Here is a 22613-nt window from a genome sequence, read left to right on the forward strand (position 1 = left end):
AAACCACATTCAAAGAAAGATAGACAAGATGAAAAGGCAGAGGGCTATGTACCAGATGAAGGAACAAGATAAAACCCCAGAAAAACAACTAAATGAAGTAGAGATAGGCAACCTTCCAGAAAAAGAATTCAGAATCATGACAGTGAAGATGATCCAGGACCTCAGAGAAACAATGGAGGCAAATATCGAGAAGATGCAAGAAATGTTTAACAAAGACCTAGAAGAATTAAAGAACAAACAAACAGAGATGAACAATACAATAACAGAAATGAAAAATACACTAGAAGGAATCAATAGCAGAATAACTGAGGCAGAAGAACGGATAAGTGACCTGGAAGACAGAATGATGTAATTCACTGCTGCAGAAGAGAATAAAGAAAAACCACTGGAAAGAAATGAAGACAGCCTAAGAGACCTCTAGGACAATAAACGCAACAACATTCGCATTATAGGGGTCCCAGAAGGAGAAGAGAGAGAGAAAGGACCAGAGAAAATATCTGAAGAGATTATATTCGAAAACTTCCCTAACACGGGAAAGGAAATAGCCACCCAAGCCCAGGAAGCGTAGAGAGTCCAACAGAGGATAAACCCAAGGAGAAACACACCAAGACACATAGTAATCAAATTGGCTAAAATTAAGGACAAAGGAAAATTATTGAAAGCAGCAAGGGAAATATGACAAATAACATACAAGGGAACTCCCATAAGGTTAACAGCTGATTTCTCATCGAAACTCTACAAGGCAGAAGGGAGTGGCATGACATATTTAAACTGATGAAAGGGAAGAACCTACAACCAAGATTACTCTACCCAGAAAGGATCTCATTCAGATTCGATGGAGATATCAAAAGCTTTACAAACAACCAAAAGCTAAGAGAATTCAGCACCACCGAACCAGCTCTGCAACAAATGCTAAAGGAACTTCCCTAAGTGAGAAACACAAGAGAAGCAAAAGACCTACAAAATCAAACCCAAAACAATTAAGAAAATGGTCACAGGAACATTCATATCAATAATTACCTTAAACGTGGATAGATTAAATGCTCCCACCAAAAGACACAGGCTTGCTGAATGGATACAAAAACAAAACCCATATATATGCTATCTACAAGGGACCCACTACAGACCTAGGGACACATACAGAATGAAAGTGAGGGGATGGAAAAAGATATTCCATGCAAATGGAAATCAAAAAAAAGCTGGAGTAGCTATACTCATATCAGGTAAAATAGACATTAAAATAAAGAATGTTACAAGAGACAAGGAAGGACACTACATAATGATCAAGGGATCAATCCAAGAAGAAGGTATAACAATTATAAATATATATATACCCAACACAGGAGCACCTCAATATATAAGGCACCTGCTAACGGCTATAAGAGGAAATAGACAATAACACAATCATAGTGGGGGACATTAACACCTCACTTACACCAATGGACAGATCATCCAAAATGAAAATTAATAAGGAAACTGAAGCTTTAAATGACACAATAGACAAGATAGATTTAATTGATATTTATAGGATATTCCATCCAAAAACAGCAGATTATACTTTCTTCTCAGGTATGCACGGAATATTCTCCAGGATAGATCACATCCTGGGTCACAAATCAAGCCTCAGTAAATTTAAGAAAACTGAAATCATATCAAGCATCTTTTCTGACCACACGCTATGAGATTAGAAATGAATTACAGGGAAAAGAAGGTAAAGAAAACAAACACATGGAGGCTAAACGATACGTTACTAAATAACCAAGAGATCACTAAAGAAATCAAAGAGGAAATCAAAATATTCCTAGGGACAAATGACAATGAAAACACAACCATCCAAAACCTATGGGATACAGCAAAAGCAGTTCTAAGAAGGAAGTTTATAGCTGTAAAAGCCTACCTCAAGAAACAAGAAAAATCTCAAATAAACAATCTAACCTTACACCTAAAGGAACTAGAGAAAGAAGAACAAACAAAACACAAAGTTAGCAGAAGGAAAGAAATCATAAAGACCAGAGCAGAAATAAATGAAATAGAAACAAAGAAAACAATTGGAACGATCAATAAAATTAGAAGTGGTTCTTTGAGAAGATAAACAAAATTGACAAACCATTAGCCAGAATCATCAAGAAAAAGAGGAAGAGGACTCAAACCAATAAAATTAGAAATGAAAAAGGAGAAGTTACAAAAGACACCGCAGAAATACGAAGCATCCTAAGAGACTACTACAAACAACTCTATGCCAATAAAATGGACAACCTGGAAGAATGGACAAATTCTTAGAAAGGTGTAACCTTCCAAGACTGAACCAGGAATAAACAGAAAATATGAACAGACCAATCACAAGTAATGAAATTGAAACTGTGATTAACAATCTTCCAACAAACAAAAGTGCAGGATCAGATGGCTTCAGGTGAATTCTACTAAACATTTAGAGAAGAGCTAACACCCATAATTCTCAAACTCTTCCAAAAAATTGCAGAGGAAGGAACACGCCCAATCTCATTCTATGAGACCACCATCACCCTGATACCAAAACCAGACAAAGATACTACAAAAAAAAAAAAATTACAGACCAATATCACTTATGAATATACATGCAAAAATCTTCAACAAAATACTAGCAAACAGAATCCAACAACACATTAAAAGGATCATACACCATGATCAAGTGGGATTTATCCCAAGGATGCAAGGATTCTTCAATATATGCAAATCAATCAATATGATACACCATATTAACAAATTGAAGATAAAAACCATATGATCATCTCAATAGATGCAGAAAAAGCTTTTGACAAAATTCAACACCCATTTATGACAAAAAGTCTCCAGAAAGTGGGCATAGAGAGACCATAACTCAACATAATAAAGGCCATGTATGACAAACCCACAGCAAACATCATTCTCAATGGTGAAAAACTGAAAGCATTTCCTCTAAGAACCGGAACAAGAAAAGGGTGTGCACTCTCACCACTATCATTCAACATAGTTTTAGAAGTCCTAGCCATGGCAATCAGAGAAGAAAAAGAAATAAAAGCAATAGAAATTGGAAAAGAAGAAGTAAAACTGTCACTGTTTGCAGATGACATGATACTATACATAGAGAATCCTAAAAATGCCACCAGAAAACTACTAGAGCTAATAAATGAATTTGGTAAAGTTGCAGGATACAAAATTAATGCACAGAAATCTCTTGCATTCCTATACACTAATGATGTAAAATCTGAAAGAGAAATTATGGAAACACTCCCATTTACCATTGCAGCAAAAAGAATAAAATACCTAGGAATAAACCTACCTAGGGAGACAAAAGACCTGTATGTAGAAAACTATAAAACATTGATGAAAAAAATTAAAGATGATACAAAGAGAGGGAGAGATATACCATGTTCTTGGATTCGAAGAATCAATTTTGTGAAAATGACTCTACTACCCAAAGCAATCTACAGATCAATGCAATTCCTATCAAATGACCAATGGCATTTTGTACGGAACTAGAACAAATCATCTTAAAATTTGTATGGAGACACAAAAGACCGTGAATAGCCAAAGCAGTCTTTAGGGGAATAAAACAGAGCTGGAAGAATCAGACTCCCTGACTTCAGACTATACTACAAAGCTACTTTAATCAAGACAATATGGTACTGGCACAAATCCAGAAACATAGAAAAATGGAACAAGATAGAAAGTCCAGAGATAAACCCACGCACATATGGTCAACTAATCTATGACAAAGGAGGCAAGGATATACAATGGAGGAAAGACAGTCTCTTCAATAAGTGGTGCTGGGAAAACTGGACAACTACATGGAAAAGAATGAAATTAGAACACTCCCTAACACCATACACAAAAATAATCTCAATATGGATTAGAGACCTAAATGTAAGACTGGACACTATAAAACTCTTAGAGGAAAACATAGGAAGAACACTCTTTGACATAAATCACAGCAAGATCTTCTTTGATCCACCTCCTAGAGTAATGGAAATAAAAACAAAAATAAACAAATGGGACCTAATGAAACTTCAAAGCTTTTGCACAGCAAAGGAAACCATAAACAAGACGAAAAGACAACCCTCAGAATGGGAGAACATATTTGCAAACGAAGCAATGGACAAAGGATTAATCTCCAAAATATATGAACAGCTCATGCAGCTCAATATTAAAGAACCAAACAACCCAATCCAAAAATGGGCAGAAGACCTAAATAGACATTTCTCTAAAGAAGACATACAGATGGCCAAGAAGCACATGAATAGCTGCTCAACATCAATAATTATTAGAGAAATGCAAATCAAAACTACAGTTAGGTATCACCTCACACCAGTTAGAATGGGCATCATCAGAAAATCTACAAACAACAAATGCTGGAGAGGGTGTGGAGAAAAGGTAACCTTCCTGCACTGTTGGTGGGAATGTAAATTGATACAGCCACGATGGAGAACAGTATGGAAGTTCCTTAAAAAACTAAAAATAGAATTACCATATGATCCAGCAATCCCACTGTTGGGCATATACCCAGAGAAAACCATAAGTCAAAAAGACACATGCACCTCAATGTTCACTGCAGCACTATTTACAATAGCCAGGTCATGGAAGCAACCTAAATGCCCATCGACAGACGAATGGATAAAGAAGATGTGGTACATATATACAATGGAATATTACTCAGCCATAAAAAGGAATGAAATTGGGTTATTTGTTGAGACGTGGATGGATCTAGAGACTGTCATACAGAGTGAAGTAAGTCAGAAAGAGAAAAACAAATATCGTATATTAACACATGTATGTGGAACCTAGAAAAACGGTACAGATGAACCGGTTTACAGGGCAGAAGTTGAGACATAGATGTAGAGAACAAACGTATGGACACCAAGGGGGGGAAACTGCAGTGGGGTGGGGATGGTGATTTGCTGAATTGGGCTATTGCGATTGACATGTATACACTGATGTGTATAAAACTGATGACTAATAAGAACCTGCAGTATAAAAAACAAACAAACAAACAAAAACAACTAATACTATACTTTCTTTGGGTTATTTGTATGGAAATATGTTAATATAAATGTTTCAGACATTACATGAAATTTCTAAAAATCTTATATGTTCTGGTATAATGTTATAAGTCATAATTCTAGCTAATACTTTAAAATGTATATCTCAGAAATAACTAAATTTCCTTGTCAATTGCATTATTATGGACTTTCATCAAATCTTAAACCGTGGCCATTTTTAAGTCTTTTGTCATTTACAGACAGTTCTGGGTGTACTCTGATGCTTTTGCAAAAATGTTCCTATAAAAGCATTTCATCTTCAAGGAGTTCATGGGAAAGACTCTGACAGGTACAGGTTTCTGGTAACTGACTATACTGCTGAACTGAATGAATAAGCATTTTCAGAACTCTAATGGAAAACTGATGAATTCATAAAAGTGCTAACAAAGATCAAGATGAAAAAAAATAATTACATGGAACTGAGTGAACTGATGAGGATGATTATAATTTTTGCAACTTTCTGTTTGAATAAAAACCCCCCCCCAAAAAAAAATAAATAAATAAATAAAGGAGAAAAATTAAATATTTAGCAGTTGTAGAAAATGCATTCAAGAAAATTTAACATCCATTCTTTTTCTCAATTCTGAGGAATAAAACTGAAGTTGCTTTATATAAGGTGAAGAATTACAAATAAACAAAAATAACAATAATAACTATGAAAAACATCATACTTAATAATGGAATATCAAAGCTTTCCCCATGAGATTGGGAAGATAAAAATATCAGCCAGCACATTTTTATTCCATATTTATTCCATATTGAATAGCCAATGTAATAAGATAGAAAAATGTATTAAAGGTATGAGAATTGAAAAGAAAGAAATACCCCTGTTATTCATAGTCAATATTATAATGAATAGCAGATAAATTAATGCATAAATGAGTAATAATAAATTATAAATTAATGTAACAAAGGTCACTGGAAGATCAACGTACAAAACTCACTTGTATTGCTAACAAATATAAAACAAAATTTTAAATGTGCCAATTAAATTAACATCAAAACATCACATATCCCAGAATTTAACAGAAAATGTGTGATAACCTTACAAAACAAATGAAATAAAATGTTATATAAAAATGTTACTGAGAAAAATTTTTAAATCTCTAATGCAAATACATAAATCATTGGTCAAATTTACTTACAGATTTAATAGATCCCAACCAAAAATCAAGCTGATTCTAAAATTACAAGGAAATGTGAAAAAGACAAGTATACCCAAGATAATCTTGAAGAAGAACAACAAAATCTGGAAGGTTTACACTACTATATCTAAAATTATTATGAAACAACAGTAGCTAAAACTATGCAATGTTGGCACATGAATAGAAATATAGATTAATGGAACCATACAGATAGTTTAAAAACAGGCCCATACAGATCAGGTTCAGCTGATTATAGCAAAGGTGACTGCAATTCTAAAAGAAAATAATCGTTCTTTCAAAGAACTGGGGAGCATCAATTAAACATTCATATAAGGAAAAAGAAGATTTCTGCAATGATTCCCAACTTATATTTATCACCTACGAGTACAGGCCATGTAAAATAAGATCCCCAATTGCTGAAAACTCAAGGAATCTATTTGGAGACTGGATTCATCCCATCTCACTCCTGATGGCATCACCAAAGCTATTCTGCCTCTAGTCCTTACTCCAATGTAGAGATGCTGATGATATTTGAAAGGAAGTTAGAAGTATAACCCTTCACTAATTCCCCAAGAGGGCTTACACTGAAGAGTGGTAGGTTGAGAAAGGGTCAGTGCATTCTTTCCTTTTTTCTAAAATTTTTCCAGCTCACTATCCCTTTATGATATATAGCATCGTTCTAATTTCAGAAATGGTCATACTTTTTTCTGTAAAACTCAGATTAACATATTAGAGAGGAAAATTTAAAGATTTGGTCATTAAAAATAAGCACTAGCTGTTCTGTTTTGAAAGACTCTGAGGTGCGAGTATTTGTGTGTGTGTGCACACGCATGTGCACGCACAAGGGTATATTTAATATAGTTAGGTAATAAAATACATATGGTTCCAAGGGATTTATTAACTGAGGTATCACTTCATTTGCATTTAAAGATGAAACTCCTATTGAAAAGTTATTTTATAGTTATCTCTTTTTTTTAACACCTTTATTGGAGTATAATTGCTTTACAATGGTGTGTTAGTTTCTGCTTTATAACAAAGTGAATCAGCTATACATATACATATATCCCCATATCTCCTCCCTCTTGCATCTCCCTCCCTGAAAAGTTATTTTAAAAGACCTATATAAAACATGAATTTCTTTTTTCCACTGAGTATATGTAATTCTATTTCTGAAGAAAGGAAGTGGAGTAAATTATCCCTGGATCTGTGAAACCATCTGTGATGTGTGTTAATGGTCAAGTAGGGTTCAAAAACTACAGAAATGATATTTTATACATCAAATTCTCATAACATCCACTTTGATATGAAAGGATCTAAAAATATACATACATAGAAAAGTAGAGCACAGTCTGGGAGGGAATAACATATTCATTGAGGAATCATTAATTACTTGATCTTTTAGTATATAAGACACTATGTACTTAATTTTACATTAAAAAATCCATAATACATCACTTTTTAATTTCTGAATTTGGTTACTTAAGTCAATCTCTTTTGTGAAAAAAATTCACAAAACAAAACATCTTTTCTGGATGTAGTTTTACCTGTTAGAATGATTTAAGTCAACTCTGCCTGAAGGAAAGAACTTGGTGACCTCTTAAAATCCATATACATTTATATACATAATTTAAACATTACTGTAGTTTTGGATGAACTGGAACTTGTGTGTGTGTAATTCCAAGAGAATACAGCAATGGTGTCTTCAATTTCCAGATACATAAGTGGCTTTACAAGTGTATTAAAGTGTGCATGCAATCGTGCTATCTCAAAGTATAAACAGCAAACAATATTTCTGGAAGAAAATTATGTTCTCAAGATGGTAACTTTTCATCATCACCTTCACCTAAAACAATGATTCATGATGCTTTTAGGAATACATCCATCTGGAGTGACTAAGTGACTCCCAAAGACCCTCGATGCCCTTTGATTCCAGGAAGTATTTTATCTGGTTTCAAATCTTCCTCTTAACATTTTGCTTTCCTAAGGTCGTTTAAAAAATCGATAGGACTTCCTTAGGTCAATAGAGGTTGGTCTGTGCAGGAATTTCTGGCAGCTTTACACGTAACACATTCTGAAACTACGGGCAGACAATAAAGGAAAAGCATTGATGCATGAAAGGCAACTAGAAGTTCTAGGGAGGCTGTATTTGAAAGAAAGGAATTAGTCACAGGGGAGAGTAAGCTGTCAACACTGCAGCATCTGTTTTCTGACATGCTTCATGGGTCATCATGTCTCCTCTATTGTTCAGAATAGATAAAAGCCAAGGAAGAAGGCAACAGGATTCATGGGTCTTCCACTGAGGTGACATTTTGCTCTTAGTGAGCCTATTACTTCAAGCGTTCCCAATCGAAATGGCTACTGGACCCCCCTAACTAAAGAAAATAGATCCAACTGGGCCCCAAATTATAGTAGGGAAATGCCCAAAATGTAGGAATCTTAGTTTTAAGTTTTAGCACAAACTTTTTATGGAGAGTCAATTTTAAAAAATGAAAAGACAAAATATTTTCCCAATCATGCAGACCACGACAGCTTTATTTATACTGTTATCAACTTCAACAAGCCATGATGATGCTATTGAAATAAAGAAATAAATTGCAAGAAAGAAAACTTCCGGATAAAAATGTTTACTATAACAAAAAAGCTTAATAGAAGAAAAATATATGATTGTTGTCTTCAAAAGCAATAGAAAGCAAGAGTATTAACCCTGTCAATAGAGTTCTTGGGTTTTGAGGAGGCAGAAAGGCCATAGTGCTGCTCTAAAACAGGTAGAGAGAGAAGTTGTCAGGATGGTGGTTACAGGAGAATGGGCTCTGGTGTCAGACAGCCTGGTTCAAATGTTGATTCTGCCACTTACTGTAACCTTGGACTTGAGACTTAACCTTTCAAGGCCCCATTTTCTTATCTGGAAAATAAGGATAAGAATGGTATCTACCTCCAAGATTGTGATGCACATTTAATGAGATTAATCCATGTAAGGTGTTTAGAAGACTACATGACACAGAGTAAGAACTTAATAAAGTGTTAATCCTTATAATGCAGAGACAACATTTCAATGAACCTAAGAAATCAGCCAACTACCATACACTGGATATCAGCAGATTCTCTGCACTTCTCATTCAGTCATTCCTCAAACATCCACCAGTCATCTTTACAGCAGGCACTATACCAGGTACAGAGAATACTGGGAAAAAGAGACAAAAGTCCAGGTCCTCAAAGAGTTCCCATTTCATCATTTTCCTGAATTGACACTCCCCAGGATGATGATTTGCTATAAATGTAGGCCTTCCTTTTTCGTGTCCAAAATTTTTATATTTCTGCCAGATCTTTATTTTACATGGCCAGACATTTTTATGCTGTCTTATTACTCTACATTCTCATATCTAGCTAGAAATGGAGAGATTAAAAATAAGCACAACTTTTCTTAATGTGATTGAACAAAACACCTGCAACAGATCCTGAATTCTGACAAACTAAAAGATAGAAAGATTTTGTCATATATTTATTTCAGTTACTGGCTGATGAATAACAATCAGAATTATTTTTTAAATGTAGAAAACATGCAATTAGAAATGTCAAAAACTGAAAATCCAATAACTAGACATCATAGAAGGCTAAATGTATTTCCAGCAAAATTTGCCTGGAAATACATCTTATATACACTCTGATCTTGTTTTCACAAAGGTCTTTGAGTTTAGTTCAATGAATGCAATACTGTATATAAAGCTATCAAGAAAAAGGTAGAAAAGTTGGGCAAATCAACTTTATGGAAATAACATTATTTTCTCTGAATTTCATTCAGTATAAATGAATACTTTTCAGTAAAGAAAAATACAGTAGTTAATTTAAAGATACCTTGCATAGTGAAAGGGGATATGCACTTAAAATGAGATACAAGGGCTTCCCTGGTGGTGCAGTGGTTGAGAGTCTGCCTGCTGATGCAGGGGACGTGGGTTCGTATCCCGGTCCGGGAGGATCCTACATGCCGCGGAGCGGCTGGGCCCGTGAGCCATGGCCGCTGGGCCTGCGTGTCCGGAGCCTATGCTCCACAACAGAAGAGGCCACAACAGTGAGAGGCCCACGTACGGCAAAAAATAAAAATTTAAAAATTTAAAAATGAGATACAAAAGTCTGAATTACCATTTTTTAGGAATATATTTTTACATGACATATATTCCTTAAGTTTTTGACAGTATAAAAAATGAATTTGTGTTAGAATGAGTTCAATTTTCCATTTTATCATTTTATTCGTGTCACTGAGAAGCAATCGTATCTTATACAGGTGGGAACAGTCAATGGATGTTAAGGCAGGTGGGTGAAGGTCTGATGAGGAACAGGATATTGGAATGAAATTGAATTATCTCCCCATAAAATACTGATCAAAATCAAAGGGAAAACATAGTGCAGAACCTGGCAGATCACTAACTTGACCAGGTGATCAAGGTTAATATCACAGCAGTAGAACAGACTGACACAGTGTACCTCCAGATGTGGTCAGCATCATTTCTGTGGTATTCCTAACAAGAATACGTAGCCTGAGTGTGATGAGGAAACATCAGATGGACCCAGGTTGACGGTGATAATATGGAATGAAATGCCTATACTTCTGAGACTCTAAAGGATACCCAAAACAGGGAATGGAACTGCTCCAGATTGAAGGAAATTATAAGATATGACAACCAAATGCAACATGTGTTCTAGAATGGAATTATGGCCCAAGAAGGAAAAAGAGACATTGTTTAGATAGTTGGTGAAATTTAAATGGGGTCTGAGATTGGATGGTATTGTGCTGTCAATGCTGATTTCTTGATTGCATTGTGTATGTTGGTTATACAGAGAGTGTCCTTGTTTTAATAAAATATATACTAGAGTATTTAAGGGTGATGGAGTATATTGTCAGTAAAAGGCGTACTGGACTGAGATAGAGGGTGATGGAGCAAATGAGCTAAAAAGATTACCAATTAGGAATCTGGTGAGAGAAGAGGCAGGAGTTCTTTGTACTGTCTTTGTAACTTTTCTGTAGGTTTGAAATGATTTCCAAAAACATTTTTAAATTAAAAGCAATCACTAACCTGGGAACTCTCCTGCAAATATAACTGTCAGTGAGTTGACATTCTTAACATATAAAGAATTTTACAAATAAACAAGAAAAATGACAAGACTCTGGTGTAAAAATGGCAAAGGATATTTAGAAACTATTCATCTAATCAGAGATACCAACAACTTACTAATAAATATATGAAAATGTACAGATTCACTAATATTCAAAGAACAGTAAACTTTAGAAATGACAGTCATTTCTCAGATATCATGTTAGCAAAAAGTATTTTAAATATAGTGCTCAGTGCTTCAAAGTGTATAGTTCAAGTCATCTGCAAAGTAAATTGTTTCCTCAAAACACGTATCTTACTTTCTTTTCAGTGCTGATCAGGGTATTTTTATTGGCTAAGTTTAGGATTTAAGTTGAAATATTCACTGATTCGTGTATTCTCTAGTGCACTCACATCCTCAATAATAATCAAACATAACTTTTACACCACCTAGAGTTTTAAATAACCAAAGGTTAAAATACAAAGGAAAGATGACAGCATGCCAATCACCTCCTTCTTTAAATGCTCAATGGGTAAAATCACTGAAAAGAAGAGGCAAAATTTGAATGACTTTCATTCAACTATTATGAAATACATCAATATATGGTTTCGAAAATAGGACAGCTTGCCAAGATCAATGGAATGCAAGTGTATACAACAGCTGGGGAAATAAGATTTCTTAAGTAATGGAGATAACGTAAACTCCATGTCAATAAGGACACCAAAACAATTTTTTTTTTTTTTTGCGGTGCGCAGCTCTCTCACCGTCGTGGCCTCTCCCGTTGCGGAGCACAGGCTCCGGACGCGCAGGCTCAGCGGCCATGGCTCACGGGCCCAGCCCCTCCGCGGCATGTGGGATCTTCCCGGACCGGCGCACGAACCCGTGTCCCCCGCATCGGCAGGCGGACTCTCAACCACTGCGTCACCAGGGAAGCCCCCAAACAATATTTTGCATGGACTTTTTTAAAAGGCACATGCTTCACCACACTACAGGAGATAACAAAACAAGTTACAAATAAGCTCAATTCTATTTCCTGTCACTTCCTAATAAACTGCAGGAAGGTCATTTTAATCTGTTAAATGAGTCTTCTGAAAAATGATTTTAAGTGATTGACCAAAGGCCTAAACAGCATTTGGGAAGTTTCACAACGACATCGTAAGACTAAAAGGAGAAGAGTCTTAATGCCAAAGAATTAAAATATATTACAACAAATCCCTCAACATTCAGCTTGGAAAAGATCATTGAAATGTCAGTGCATATCAATGTATGGCAGATTAAGAAAAGAGAATTAAATGAACTTTGATGACACCTTGAAAATTTTCTTATTATACTTGAGTTACATCCAAAAACTCCAACTTTCCTCCAGAGACAAAAGAGAAAGCAAATTAAATACTATAGCAGATGTTACTTTTGATACAAATCAGAATCCATTTTTCTGGTAATATAGTAACTTAAGTCTTTTACAAATTAGAAAATATAATGGAAAAATAAAGATCCCACTTGAGTAACAGAATAGCCTGTAAGGTTCCTAGGAAAAAATCTAACAAAATATGTGTATGCCCTTTATAGAGATAATTATAAAGAAGAAATGAAAGAAAATGGAGAGATAAGTCATATCCCTGGATTTTAAAAAATGAATATCAGAAAAATGTTAACACATTAATCTATAAATGTGACACAATTCCAATATAAATCCCAATGGCATTTTTTTCATAAAACTTATCAAACTGATTCTAAAGTTTATACCAAAGAATAAAGTTTCAAGCATAGCAAAAAATCTGAACAGGAAGAACAGAGACCTGAACTATGAGTTAGCAAGTCTTATAAAACTATAGTAATCAGAGTAGTGTGGTCTTCCTGCAGGAGCCACAAGGAATCAGTAGAGCAGAATACAAGGCCCAGAAACAGACCTCTGCATTGACAGAGATTTGGTACTACATTTGACATTACAAATATGTGAGAAAAGAATGGGCTTTTGGGTAACTGGCATTGGGACCACCAGTTTCACCTATTAGATATTACACAAGATAAGTATACCTAGATCTAAGTTCAAGATGTCCATTTCTTTTCTTTGTTAGGCAGGACAAAATGATCAACCATTGAATACAGTGGGGCAGATTAAGATGGAAAGTTAAATACAGATGTATCATCGTCCCCTTTCCAGATCTCCAATTAAAAGATCAATAGTAAACTAATCAACAGTATTTGCATTAATGCCTGTGTATCAGTATTCATTGCAGAGTCAAATATTGTGCTGAGATAATCTCTCCTTCATTGTCACAAATTCTTCAACATCCAAAGAAGAAAGTTAGGTAGCATCAAGCACAGATGAATTTTTTTCTTACTTCCCCCAAGTTGCCCAAAATCATGCCAAATTTTCTATTCTATAGAGTAGACCATAAATTTCTCATAAAGGAAATTTTAAACCACAGAATGTAATCTAGGGGACTGTACCAAAGCTACATCAAGGGACAGCAAAAGGATTTTATTTATCATGAAGAAAATGCAGTTTTGCAAAACATGGAAAAAGAGAACAGAGTCCTTTTGGAATTCGGGGAAATTTTCTCATTCATTTTTACTTACAAATATACTTTCACTTTTCAATTAGCCTTTACTGTTTTCGTATTTCTCCTCTATATTTCTTGTACAAATAGATAAGTGAATAATATCTTAGAATTACTTCTCTAGTCTTTTTTTTTCCTTTCAAAACACAATAGCCAGAAAACTGTAATGATGAGAAAACTCCTTTGATCTGCCTAAGTGTCTTAATTCTTTCATACATAAAGTACCATATATTATTGTCTGTTGTTTTTAGGTAATACTGATGTTGGCTAAACATACACAGAAATGCCAGAAGAGCCAACAATCTTTTTAAACTGTGCTCACATGAAGTTTGTGGTCCAATTTTTAACAGCAGCCCCTACTTGAAAAACATCACTGGAAACCAGCATCTCAGGTTTGGAGGCCAAATGAGACTGTTCATGGCACACCAGGGCACTGCTTATAAGGTTCCCAGTAGCTTCATAATGATGTCACTTTGTTTGAAGCTGTGTTTCAGTACCAAGGTGTGACTTAAGCACACTTCCAGTCCCAAGATACTGTGATGTCTGCCTTTCCCACTTCCATCTTGCTCTTAGCTCACTTCAGACACCCCAAGACCCAGAGCGCGTCCATTAGTCTCATATGTCCAAACCAACAAAGTTGTGTGATTAGGTTTCCAGCTTTCACACAGTGGCTGAGATGTTGCTACACAGCTCATTACAGGTGTCGTTATTCTCTAAGAACTTGACTTGCAGTCATTTGGAAGCAGCGTCTGCCAGTTAGTGAAATCCTCACGCCTAGAGCTAATGGCATTTCAGGATAGATAAGGCACCCTGCATCAATAGAGCAAATGTGAACATTCTCCAGATCCTTTACCCTAGCCTGGAGAAAACTTTGTGATGTCATTTGTGATTCCTGGTGTTCTCATGATGATCTTTCGCTCGATCTTCCACTCATTTTTTCATCCACCAAATATTTATTTAGCATCTAACTTTGTATGACAGCATGGCAGGTAAAATGGAGTGTGCAAGCTTAATGCATAATCCTTTACAGCAAAAGAAAAAATCTAATCAAAAATTGTTGTCAGCTACATAAAATTTCAGGCAAACACACAAGTACTCCTGGGAAAAGGATTAGAAAGCTACATCCTGGAGTCTTATGGTGGCTGTCTACAACCACTGCAGGCATGGTGCTGATAAATGTTTAACATTAGGCTCTCTGTTTTCTACAGAAATAATTCTAAGATATTGGTTCATTTATCCGTTTGTTTAGGGAAGATAGAAGAAAAGAAATATGAAAAATGTAGACTCATTAAAAACAGAATATTTATCAACAAAAACACATTTTTTAAAAAGAGCTCTACTCTGTAGCACTTGCTTATTTCCATAGTCTACTTCAAGCTACAACAGTGATGTCAGCCAGCTCACAAAGTTTCAATTCTTATCAGCCAGTATAAGCCTGCTCCAGCACACCACTGACTGGCTGAGAAACATTTTCTTCTTTTAACTTTTCTTACTTTCAAAATGTCTTTAATGATAATAGTGGTTGCCCCCAGGGACAGAAATCAGGTGGCCGGGGAGGGATGAAGGTAGACTTTTTCTCTATATCTTATTGTGCCTTTTAAATTTTGAACCATGGGATGTATTACCAATTTTTTTCAATTACAATTACAATTTAAATTTTTAAAATCTTCAGTAAATATTTGTTACCAAATAGATTTAGATTTTTAAAATATAAATTGTGATCAAAGGCAGCAAATGATACTTTTTACCGTCTCATATGCAATGAATACATATGTATGTATGTGAAACATTGAAACAACAAGATGTTATATGTTAGAATGCCACAAGGAGTGGCCCAGATTTAAAAACCTGGAGAAAGAAATTCATGTAAACTGGGAAGGTCAATAAAAGCTTCACAGAGCTGTGAGTAAAGTTCTGAAGTGTGAACAGGACTTGGATGAGCAGAAAGAAAGGGATCTACACAGAGGTGATGAGCAGACTGGCCACTGTGCCTGGCATTTATACTCCTACTGAATGATACCACTTTTCTCCATCTCTGCCAGTGCCGGAGCTGACATTCCCCGCAGCCTCTATTTCTCACTGACCTCTCCCTACTTCATTTGGAGTCAGAGCAAGATGCGCAATAGCCAGATATCTCAGGATAGCTCACTGCCATCAACCCGCAGGGAGATAAGAGTGAAGTCAGGGACTGACACGAGAAGCAGGGAAGCCGCTTCACATCATCTAGTAATAACATTAATGTTTATTTAGTGTTTGCTCTGCAGCAGGCACTCTATGGTCAAACTCACAAAGCCTAACTCACGGGGTTATGAATAACTCAACTTCTTGCCTTCTACCAAGCAGGCAAGAACCTGTGGTCAGTGGAGCACCACAACCTCACCCCACCCACTCCCAAAAGCAACTAGGAAATGAGCTTCTTTCCTCATGAGGAAGAGCTCTTCTGTGAACTAAGACAGACCTGACGGAAGGCTGGATCCACATCTAATCACTGCCAGTTAAAGGATGACAGATCACCTGTTTCTTTTGATGAGAATTTTCAACATTTAACTGGTTTACAGCTAACAGTCCTTTGAAACACATAAATGTATTCACTTATCCAGGACCATATTTTGCAAGCTAGTCATCTTAATGGATACGTCAGATAGTTCTACTGATCAAAATTTGACATTTTTTGGATAGTTTGGCATTTTTAATGACAAAATTAAAATTTTGTGAGAATCTGATTTCCCTGATTTAATTTGCACCCAGTAATGGAATACTCTTTGGTCATTAATGAACAGATTATAAATGAATATTTACTGGCATAGGAAAATCCTCAAAAAATTTTGCTAAATTATAAAAAGTTATAAAATATGTACAGTGTGATTTAATTTTTTAAAAAATAGTATATCTATACATTTTAAATAGACATTTATAACTGAAAGTAGACACTATCCCCAGGGGGATAAAATTACAGATGATTTTTGCTTCCCTGTTTGTGATTTTCCTAATTTGTAAAATTCACTATCAGCATTAATCTTATATGTAATGTTTGAAATTTGTAGCATAGTTAAAATTTCCACATTCTAGAGGATCCATCCATCATTACGCGAGAGTAGAATCCACACTACTTACCCAGAAAAAGCCTGGCCCTGCCCTTGGGAACTGCCTACTTCAGCCACCACAGGAGGATGTGGGTACCTTCTGTTCAGGCATGGCCTTATTTGGTTCCTCAATTTTCATAATAAAATGTCAGTATTTCCTACAACTCAATCGCTGCTGAGGTTCAACACAACTTTCATTTAACTGTCAACAAAGAATAGCTGCAATTTGGGTATTTATCAGAGAAGTCTAACTTGAATTCAGTATTATTCTCAAGACACTGGGAAAAGCAACTGGTATAGAATATTGCCTAGAAGACATGGTATTTTATCAGGATTTCACATAGGAGGTGCTATTGGCATTCTGAGCAGTAAAACTTGGTTGCAGAGAACTTTTGTGCACACTACCAAGGGCCTCGAAGACAGTACAACTTCAAACACCTTTACACCTAGATGCACGTTACTGGCATCGTTATAGATTTGCTTTTTCTGAAGCGCGCTGTGGCTTGATGTCACCAGCTGACACGAGGTCCTCTGAACTTGTTCCTCTAAAGGCACTCACTATATTTTACCATAAAAGGTCATAGGAGAAATAAGTCTCTGGTCTCAGAACCAAGAATAGTTGCATTCCCTTATCATCTAAGTGGTTGTCTATTGCTTCTTTGCCTTGGTTTGCATATTTCATTTTATTTTTGTCTTATTGTCCTGTAGATATCTCTATAAACCTCCTTAATTTTTTGTGAAAATAAGCAGAGAATAAATAAGTGTTCAGGAAATGATGACACTAAAGAGATGGCTGAGAATAAGACTAAGGAAAGAAAGATATCTTCAGCAACAACAACAGGAAAAAAAACAATACAAACCAAAGCACAAGGTCTGCGAGGGTGATGGGAGGTTAGGAGATATCACAGTGGATGCGTAAAAATACCGGACTCGGGAATCAGAGTTATGCTGAGTGTAAAATAAGTCAGACAGAAAAAGACAAATACTGTATGATTTCACTCATATGTGGAACCTAAAAACCAAAACAAATGAACAAACATAACAAAACAGAAAGAGAGTTACAGATACAGAGACAAACAGGTGATGGTCACAGGAGAGAGGGTTTGGGGCGAGGAGAGAAATAAGTGAGGGAGACTCAGAGGTACAAACTTCCAGTTACAAAATAAACGAGTCACAGGTATGAAATGTACAGTGTGGGGAAGATAGTCAATAACTACATATGTGTGTATGTATGGTGCCATCTTAACTTATTGTGGTGATCATTTTGAAATATATAGAAATACGCTGCATAACAGGAACTAATAGTGTTGTAGGTCAATTATGCTTCAAAAACAAACAAACAAACTCACAGAAAAAAAATCAGATGTGTGGTTCCCAGAGGCGGGTGATGGAGGAAGACGGCATTAGATGAAGGCACTCAAAAGGTACAAACTTCCAGTTATAAGATAAATAAGTACTAGGGATGCAATGTACAACCTGGCAAATATAATTAACTCTGCTGTGTGTTATACATGAAAGTTGTTAAAAGAGTAAGTCCTAAGAGTTCTCAGAAGAAGGAAAATTATTTTTCTATTTCTTTGATGTTGTATCTATATGTGATGATGGGTGTTCACTAAACTTACTGTGATAACCACTTCATGATGTATGTAAGTCAAATTATTATGCTGTACACCTTAAACTTATACAGTGCTGCGTGTCAATTGATATATCTCAATAAAACTGGAATAAAAAAAATCAGAAGAAGTGGGTTTGGGTGCCGACTCTGTCACCATCTAGATAAGTGATACTGTGAAAAAACTGGCAGAAGAGAAGCTAGTCTAACAACTTCAAACACTGAGAGAAGGCACAGCACAGAGGTGCAGGAGACCAGCTCTATAATCATACTACCTGAGTTTAAACACTACCCGCATTTACTCTTGGGAGCCTTTAACAACTTAACCTCTCTAAAACTTGTTTTTCTTGTCTGTAAAATGGTAATGAGAACAATGACCTTGCAATATGATGGGACTTTAGTGAATTTTTTCCTCTAGTATCATCAAGCACTTTATACGGATTTACAGATGAGGAACCTGAGGTTCAGAAGAGGTAAGTGATTTACCCAAGGTCACAAAGCCAGTACCCAAGGTCACATAGCCAGAGCTATGACTGGAATGCACGCAGTCCTTCTCCAGATCTGCACTCTGAACCACTATCTAATATTGACGTCAAAGGAACTAACCCATGGAATGCACTGAGCACTGTGCCTAGCACACGGTAAGCCTTTAATAATTGTTGGCTTCCCAAGCAAATGAAAAGTGCCTTCCAAATAGATATGATTTTAAATATCATAGAAAAATATCCTATATCTCAAATATGGTATTTGTTTAGGTAAATGTTATCAAATTTGCAGATGATACAAAGGAAGAATGAAGAATTAATAATCAATTTAACAAGAATAATCGGAAAGCATGAGAGCTGAGCACAAAGATTTATGTATAAATATGTTCATCACGGTGTTGTTTATCAAAGTTAAAAAAGGAAAGAGTTCAGTATCCAAAAGTAAGAACACACACCGACACAGACAAAAAACTGGATTAAAATATGACAGAATTTCAACATCAGTCTTCTTCTGGTGATATGATTTGTATGAGTTTTCCTATTTCTTTATTACACTGTCAGTTGTCCACATTTTCTACAATGAAAATATGTTGCTATGCTAATTTGAAAAAAAACAAATATTATTTTTAATTGAAATAAGTCAATATAAAGCCCTACACACAACTTTAACAAATCTACTTCATAGGAATAGTAAGATAGGATCTGTCTGACAGCAAATCTTACTTCAAAGACCTACCTGATAAAAGTTGGGTATTTCGGTGGTCCATATCCTTACTATGTCTAAGGTGCTAAAAAAAATTTTCAAACTATTTTGATATGTATCAGTTGGAAAGTGCATAGATTATAAGAAATGCATGCTGGTCAAACATTTGTAGAGTTAATGTATTCAACTCTAGGGACCAACAAAACATTGACCATTTGGATGGGATGGTCGTGAAGGATGTCATCTGGAAGAAGGTTAGGTAAGTTCCATGTCTCTACAAATGGGGTAGTAAGAAGCCACAGGGCTTAGAAAAATCTCGTGCCCAAAATACAGGGGGAGTTTTCTTAGCAAACAGAAATAACCAGCAATAAATCAGGCTGCTCTGTGAGGGAACAATATCTTTCGCTGTATGTGAATCATGTTGCCTAAAGCCCACTGGAGAAGAGCAGGGTCGCAGCGTTACAAATGAGGAGCTCCCCTGATGTCAATCACCTGAAGACGAGGACCAGGAACATACCAAGGCGAAGAGCCCTGGTGAACCCTTGGACATGGACCTCTCCCTTTCTTGCTCAGTCTTTTTTTTGCGGTAGGTGGGCCTCTCACTGTTGTGGCCTCTCCCGTTGCGGAGCACAGGCTCCGGAGGCGCAGGCTCAGCGGCCATGGCCCACGGGTCCAGCCGCTCCGCGGCATGTGGGATCCTCCCGGACCTGGGCACGAACCCGCGTCCCCAGCATCGGCAGGCGGACCCCCAACCACTGCGCCACCAGGGAAGCGCTGTTGCTCAGTCTTAAGGAGCCCAAGCCAATTACCTGATGAATGTTAGGATGGCACCCTCCTTTCAAAAACAGGCCAAAACCTGGGAGGAGAGAAATCCAAGTGAGGGGCCTGGGAAGTTATGTCAATCCTTTGGGACTAACGATAGAATTAGACGGGGCCTTAAACACCTGAGAGTAATCCAGGTAGAATGTGATCAGGAACCCTGCTCTCTGTGTCAATTTTCAAATTTTGTTCTCCACATATATTTGCTTCTGTTTGCCCTTTAGTATTTAGCAAAGATTTGCCAAGTCCCAGGCTGCCCCAAGAAAAGAGGTTTCTGCCCACATCTGAACAGGATTATTAAATCCATTATATATGTAAAACACTTTACATATATGAACTCTTTGATCCTCACAACTACCTATGAAGGAGGTACTATTTCTATCCTCCTATTACAGATGAGGAAATTGAGCCACAGAGAGGACTTGCCCAACGTCCCCAGATAGTCACAAAGTGGGCATTCAAAATATGAACACAAAAGAACTTTCATTGTCAGAACTGTGGTTATTCTTTCAGGAAGGAATCACTTTAAGCTGTTTGATGTTATTTAGTAGCAATTTATGTATATGCTAAGTGTTATGAATGAATTTCTTCTTCTCCCTCTCCCCTCTTCCTCACTACTCCCACCAGCTCTCCTAATCATGCTTCTATGCGTGCGAGGAGCTAAGAAATACTAGACAGTATTTTGATTCAACACACATCCAAAAATACAGCTGTAACTGCCACAGTCTAAGAAGTGCGCTGAAAAAGAATTTATCTGTCTGTGATTAAAATTATAAGACTATTAAACTCTAAACCCAGGCAATATCCTAAAGAAACAGAATATGGTATTTTTGCGGGCTAACTGTTCACCAATTAAGAGGAAGTATGTTTGACTTTAACATTGAGGAAGATAACTCATGAGGAAGTTAGTAATTAATAAATGGGTTTTAGGAATGGTGACTTCCCTTCGCTCTTAGCAACATCAAAAGCAATAGCTCCTTCTGCTTTTAGGCTGATCTCAATTACTTGTGTTTCTGATTTTGCATAATGTAGCAAAATTATTCTTGCTGTTTTAAATCAATCATGAATATCTTGCTTTTGTTTACTTCTCTTTAATGTGTTAATTTCACCATCTATAATGAAAACACAGGAAACTCTAGCAGCCGCACGTACCTGTGATCCAAGTGGTGAATGGAGAAAATCACTCCGGAATTTAAATGGGTCTGTTTTAGGGTCACCAGAACAGTAAATTCATGCTTATTTCTCAGCTTCTGAAAAAACTGTTCAGCTGTCGCAGTGGATGCTTTTATACTTCTGGGAGTATCTAAAAAAAGAAACATACAGTAAATAGACTAGAACTTGGCTTTATAAAGCATTCTTTACAGGCAACGTCTTTCAGAAAACATTATCAAGCAACTGCTGATAAATACTGAGCTCCAGACTCTCCTGGTAAATTGGTTCAAAAAGACGTTTTGCTACACATAACACAGGACAGTAAATCACATGAATGACTGAGCTTGTGTTTCAGAGATCTTTTTTCAAAAATGTCTTTGAGGTGAAGAATCAAAGAGCCCTGTTTGAAAAACTGAGCTCCCAAGTTTTCTCCTCACACTCTTCCTAAATCCTGGATACCACAGCCACGTCAGTGTCAACATTGAACAAAAGGATGTCCTTCCGAGAAAAGGACCTAAAAAACCATGATAGAGCCATTTAGCTTTTCTGACACCTCGTGACAGAAAACTGGATTTAAATCAATGTGCCACCTTCCACGTTGATATCTGTAGCCAGAAGGCTTGCTATAAATAGATTTTTTAAAAGATCATTGAAATTAGTCACTCTCAGCCTTCTGTGCAGTGGATGAAACATTAAGATCAAATTATCGTGCCGTATTTTTGAAAGAAATGCACAGAACTCAATTCCCACATCCCTCTCCCCAGGCTTAGAGAACACCTAGACAAGAGAGATTTGAGTGGGAGAGCAGATTTTTATCCTGCACTTTCCTGTGGTTTAGTCTGCACTCCAACCTCAGGACCCAGAGGACATGGGAGAAATAGCCAGGGGTAGAAATGGATTTAGTGGAC

General features: G+C 36.4%; 1 protein-coding gene across 1 annotated transcript in view; it reads right to left on the reverse strand.

The window, feature by feature from the left end:
- Positions 1–22613, reverse strand: part of NELL2 (neural EGFL like 2) — a 385449-nt gene that overhangs the window by 312703 nt on the left and 50133 nt on the right. The window contains exon 4 of the mRNA XM_082850800.1: positions 21706–21856. Coding sequence (XP_082706926.1) covers positions 21706–21856 — 151 coding nt within the window. The remainder of the gene's footprint in view (positions 1–21705; positions 21857–22613) is intronic.

This window comes from Leucopleurus acutus (genome assembly GCF_964270905.1).
Source record: "Leucopleurus acutus genome assembly, chromosome: 11".
Classification (NCBI taxonomy): Eukaryota; Metazoa; Chordata; class Mammalia; order Artiodactyla; family Delphinidae; genus Leucopleurus; species Leucopleurus acutus.